The sequence below is a fragment of the Pseudophryne corroboree genome, chromosome 4, assembly GCF_028390025.1.
Source record: "Pseudophryne corroboree isolate aPseCor3 chromosome 4, aPseCor3.hap2, whole genome shotgun sequence".
Classification (NCBI taxonomy): domain Eukaryota; kingdom Metazoa; phylum Chordata; class Amphibia; order Anura; family Myobatrachidae; genus Pseudophryne; species Pseudophryne corroboree.
Window position 1 is genome coordinate 57,180,123 of NC_086447.1, and position 6,000 is coordinate 57,186,122.

Sequence of the window (6,000 nt, forward strand, 5' to 3'; positions counted from 1 at the left end):
GAATACAGCTTGTGAATGGCTTCCAATACCGCCTCCTTGTCGGGGGGAGACGTTAGTAAAGCAGACTTCAGGAACCGGCGAGGGGGAGACGTCTCGAATTCCAATTTGTACCCCTGAGATACTACCTGCAGGATCCAGGGGTCCACTTGCGAGTGAGCCCACTGCGCGCTGAAATTCTTGAGACGGGCCCCCACCGTGCCTGAGTCCGCTTGTAAGGCCCCAGCGTCATGCTGAGGACTTGGCAGAAGCGGGGGAGGGCTTCTGTTCCTGGGAAGAGGCTGTCTGCTGCAGTCTTTTTCCCCTTCCTCTGCCCCGGGGCAGATACGAGTGGCCTTTTGCCCGCTTGCCCTTATGGGGACGAAAGGACTGAGCCTGGAAAGACGGTGTCTTTTTCTGCTGAGAGGTGACCTGGGGTAAAAAGGTGGATTTCCCAGCCGTTGCCGTGGCCACCAGGTCCGATAGACCGACCCCAAATAACTCCTCCCCTTTATACGGCAATACTTCCATATGCCGTTTGGAATCCGCATCACCTGACCACTGTCGCGTCCATAACCCTCTTCTGGCAGAAATGGACAGCGCACTTACTCTTGGTGCCCAGAGTGCAAATATCCCTCTGTGCATCTCTCATATATAGAAATGCATCCTTTAAATGCTCTATAGTCAATAATATATTGTCCCTGTCCAGGGTATCAATATTTTCAGTCAGGGAATCCGACCAAGCCACCCCAGCACTGCACATCCAGGCTGAGGCGATTGCTGGTCGCAGTATAATACCAGTATGTGTGTATATACTTTTTAGGATATTTTCAAGCTTCCTATCAGCTGGTTCCTTGAGGGCGGCCGTATCAGGAGACGGTAACGCCACTTGTTTTGATAAGCGTGTGAGCGCCTTATCTACCCTAGGGGGTGTTTCCCAACGCGCCCTAACCTCTGGCGGGAAAGGGTATAATGCCAATAATTTTTTAGAAATTAGCAGTTTTTTATCGGGGGAAACCCACGCTTCATCACACACCTCATTTAATTCATCTGATTCAGGAAAAACTACGGGTAGTTTTTTCACACCCCACATAATACCCTTTTTTGTGGTACTTGTAGTATCAGAAATGTTCAAAACCTCCTTCATTGCCGTGATCATGTAGCGTGTGGCCCTACTGGAAAATACGTTTGTTTCCTCACCGTCGACACTGGAGTCAGTGTCCGTGTCTGGGTCTGTGTCGACCACCTGAGGTAACGGGCGCTTTAGAGCCCCTGACGGTGTTTGAGACGCCTGTACAGGTATTAACTGATTTGCCGGCTGTCTCATGTCGTCAACAGTCTTTTGTAAAGTGCTGACACTATCACGTAATTCCTTCCATAAGACCATCCAGTCAGGTGTCGACTCCCTAGGGGGTGACATCACTAATACAGGCAATTGCTCCGCCTCCATACCATTTTCCTCCTCATACATGTCGACACAACGTACCGACACACAGCACACACACAGGGAATGCTCTGATAGAGGACAGGACCCCACTAGCCCTTTGGGGAGACAGAGGGAGAGTTTGCCAGCACACACCAGAGCGCTATATATATATATATACAGGGATAACCTTATATAAGTGTTTTTCCCTTATATAGCTGCTGTATAGATTTATCTGCCAAATTAGTGCCCCCCCTCTCTTTGTTTTACCCTGTTTCTGTAGTGCAGGACTGCAGGGGAGAGTCAGGGAGCTTCCCTCCAACGGAGCTGTGAGGAAAAATGGCGCCAGTGTGCTGAGGAGATAGGCTCCGCCCCCTTCTCGGCGGCCGTTCTCCCGCTTTTTTATGGAAAAACAGGCATGAGTTAAATGCATCCATATAGCCCAGGAGCTATATGTGATGCATTTTTTGCCCCCTAAGGTGTTTATATTGCGTCTCAGGGCGCCCCCACCCAGCGCCCTGCACCCTCAGTGACCAGAGTGTGAAGTGTGCTGAGAGCAATGGCGCACAGCTGCGGTGCTGTGCGCTACCTTATTGAAGACAGGACGTCTTCTGCCGCCGATTTTTCCGGACCTCTTCTGCTCTTCTGGCTCTGTAAGGGGGACGGCGGCGCGGCTCTGGGACCCATCCATGGCTGGGCCTGTGATCGTCCCTCTGGAGCTAATGTCCAGTAGCCTAAGAAGCCCAATCCACTCTGCACGCAGGTGAGTTCGCTTCTTCTCCCCTTAGTCCCTCGATGCAGTGAGCCTGTTGCCAGCAGGTCTCACTGAAAATAAAAAACCTAAAACTAAACTTTTTTCTAAGCAGCTCAGGAGAGCCACCTAGACTGCACCCTTCTCGTTCGGGCACAACAATCTAACTGAGGCTTGGAGGAGGGTCATAGGGGGAGGAGCCAGTGCACACCAGGTAGTCTTAAAGCTTTTACTTTTGTGCCCAGTCTCCTGCTGAGCCGCTATTCCCCATGGTCCTTTCGGAGTCCCCAGCATCCACTAGGACGTCAGAGAAATGGAGGTGGAGCTTCATTTTCAGTTGCACCAGCGAAGCTATCTGCAAGCTGGTTTCCCAGGAACAGTGACCGGGAGTACGACTGCACCTTGGCTATCACCTGCCCTGATCATCGTCGCGGAACCATACACCCTCCTGCAGGCTGTGAGTTTTAGCCCACCGAGTACAATTTAGTGTTATTCCCAATCCCAGTATCCGGATCTCACCTGCAGAATGTGTTTATTATCCTTAGTGTAGAGAACGGCAGACACGGTCGCCAGGGAAACGCCTGGTTTTATTTCGAGCGGCACCAGAGACTCTGCCAGCTAAAGAAATCCAGACAGAAAGTAATTATACCGGTGACAGACTGCAATAAACGGACATAAGACACACACTTGTAATGAACATCGTCCCTGCAATCATAGATACTTATTAATACCAGTCTGATTACTACAATTCATTTCTGCATGTCGCCCATTGTACAAGGCATCTAGCCTGCCCAACACACCACATGGGTGGGCCATCTATTTTATGTGTATATGTATCACAAACAGGACAATGTCCCTGTTTCTAGGACAATTTATTTTTGTACAGGTCTTGATTTAACAGTATTTAAAGATAGTTTGGATAAGTAATAAATCACTTTACAGCAGTTTGTTCGCGGATAGCTGGAACCCCATGGGCCAGGCTGCCGAGGTCGTGCTAAGGTATATTGACATCAGCACCACGGAGAGCGCTATCAGGGAAGGCGGAGCTGGGAGAGACGCTCTGAGATCACGTTACATGCCATCAGCACCACGGAGAGCGCTATTAGGGAAGGCGGAGCGGAGCTGGGAGAGAGGAGGTAAAGCTCTGAGATACAAGACATCAGCACCGCGGAGAGCGCCATCAGGGAAGGTGGTGCTGGGAGAGAGAAGGTAAGGCTCTGAGATCACGTTACATGACATCAGCACCACGCAGAGCGCTATCAGGGAAGGCGGAGCTGGGAGAGAGGCTCTGAGATCACGTTACATGCCATCAGCACCGAGCAAAGTGCTATCAGAGAAGGCGGAGCTAAGAGAGAGGAGGTAAGGCTCTGAGATTAGGTTACATGACATCAGCACCATGGAGAGTGCTATCAGGGAAGGTGGTGATAGGAGAGAGGAGGTAATGCTCTGAGATTATGTTACATGACATCAGCACCACGGAGAGCACTATCAGCGAAGGTGGTGATGGGAGAGAGGAGGTAATGCTCTGAGATTAGGTTACATGCCATCAGCGCCAAGGAGAGTGCTATCAGAGAAGGCGGAGTGGGAGAGAGGAGGTAAAGCTCTGAGATTAGGTTACATGCCATCAGCACCATGGAGAGTGCTATCAGGGAAGGTGGTGATGGGAGAGAGGAGGTAAGGCTCTGTGATCACGTTACATGTGCATCAGCACCACGGAGAGCGCTATCAGGGAAGGCGGAGCTAGGAGAGAGGAGGTAAGGCTCTGAGATCACATTACATGCCATCAGCACCACGGAGAGCACTATCAGGGAAGGCGGTGATGGGAGAGACGAGGTAATGCTCTGAGATTAGGTTACATGCCATCAGCGCCAAGGAGAGTGCCATCAGGGAAGGTGGTGATGGGAGAGAGGAGGTAAGGCTCTGAGATTAGGTTACATGCCATCAGCACCATGGAGAGTGCTATCAGGGAAGGTGGAGCTGGGAGAGAGGAGGTAAGGCTCTGTGATCACGTTACGTGTGCATCAGCACCACGGAGAGCGCTATCAGGGAAGGCGGAGCTGGGAGAGAGGAGGTAAGGCTCTGAGATTAGGTTACATGCCATCAGCACCAAGCAGAGTGCTATCAGAGAAGGCAGAGCTGGGAGAGAGGAGGTAAGGCTCTGAGATCACGTTACAGGACATCATCACCAAGCAGAGTGCTATCAGAGAAGGCGGAGCTGGGAGAGAGGAGGTAAGGCTCTGAGATTAGGTTACATGCCATCAACACCATGGAGAGTGCTATCAGAGAAGGCGGAGCTGGGAGAGAGGAGGTAAGGCTCTGAGATCACGTTACATGTGCATCACCACCACGGAGAGTGCTATTAGGGAAGGTGGAGCTGGGAGAGAGGAGGTAAAGCTCTGAGATCATGTCACAGGACATCAGCACCACGACAGGGAAGGTTGTGATGGGAGAGAGGAGATAAGGCTCTGAGATTAGGTAACATGCCGTCAGCACCGAGCAGAGTGCTCTCAGAGAAGGCGGAGCTGGGAGAGAGGAGGTAAGGCTCTAAGAGCACGCTACATTACACATCAGCACCATGGAGAGTGCTATCAGGGAAGGTGGAGCTGGGAGAGAGGAGGTAAGGCTCTGTGATCACGTTACATGTGCATCAGCACCACGGAGAGCGCTATCAGGGAAGGCGGAGCTGGGAGAGAGGAGGTAAGGCTCTGAGATTAGGTTACATGCCATCAGCACCAAGCAGAGTCGTATCAGAAAAGGCGGAGCTGGGAGAGAGGAGGTAAGGCTCTGAGATCAAGTTACAGGACATCAGCACCAAGCAGAGTGCTATCAGAGAAGGCGGAGCTCGGAGAGAGGAGGTAAAGCTCTGAGATCATGTCACAGGACATCAGCACCACGAAGAGCACTATCAGGGAAGGTTGTGATGGGAGAGAGGAGATAAGGCTCTGAGATTAGGTAACATGCCGTCAGCACCGAGCAGAGTGCTATCAGAGAAGGTGGAGCTGGGAGAGAGGAGGTAAGGCTCTAAGAGCACGCTACATGACATCAGCACCAGGGAGAGCACTATCAGGGAAGGTGGAGCTGGGAGAGAGGAGGTAAAGCTCTGAGATCATGTTAGAGGACATCAGCACCACGAAGAGCGCCATCAGGGAAGGTGGAGTCAGGAGAGAGGAGGTAAAGCTCTGAGATCACATTACATGACATCAGCACCACGCAGAGCGCTATCACGGAAGGCAGAGCCAAGACAGAGGCGATAAGGCTCGAGAGGAGGCAAAGCTCTGAGATCACGTTGCAGGACATCTGCACCATGGAGAGTGCTATCAGGCAAGGTGGAGCTGGGAGAGAGGAGGTAAAGCTCTGAGTTCATGAACCATGACATCGGCACGATGAAAGAGTGCAATCAGGGCAGGTGGAGCTGGGATAGAGGACGTAAAGCTCTGAGATCACGTTACAGGACATCATCACTACGGAGAGCACTATCAGGGAAGACAGAGCTGGGAGAGAAGCGGTATGGCTCGAGAGTAGGTGAAGCTCTGAGGTCATGTTACATGACACCAGCACCATGGAGAGTGCTATCAGGGAAGGCAGAGCTGGGAGAGAGGAGGTAATGCTCTGGGATCACATTACATGACATCAGCACCCCGGAGAGTGCTATCAGGGAAGGCGGAGCTGGGCGAGAGGAGGTAATGCTCTGGGATCAGGTTACAGGACATCAGCACCACAAAGAGCGCCATCGGGGAAGGTGGAGCTGGGAGAGAGGCGGTAAGGCCGTGAGATCACGTTACATGCGCATCAGCACCACGAAGAGCGCTATCAGGGAAGGCGGAGCAGCTCTAAGATCACGTTACATTAA

At 51.9% G+C, this 6,000-nt stretch overlaps 1 protein-coding gene across 2 annotated transcripts in view; it reads right to left on the reverse strand.

The window, feature by feature from the left end:
• The window catches only part of INTS9 (integrator complex subunit 9), a 112,634-nt gene that overhangs the window by 27,301 nt on the left and 79,333 nt on the right, over positions 1-6,000 (reverse strand). Inside the window, exon 15 of one of the 2 annotated variants that reach the window (XM_063915069.1) lies at positions 2,670-2,768. The exons of the other annotated variant lie outside the window; for it this stretch is intronic. Within the exon in view, the coding sequence (XP_063771139.1) occupies positions 2,670-2,768 (99 nt within the window). The remainder of the gene's footprint in view (positions 1-2,669; positions 2,769-6,000) is intronic. 2 annotated transcript variants of the gene reach the window in all.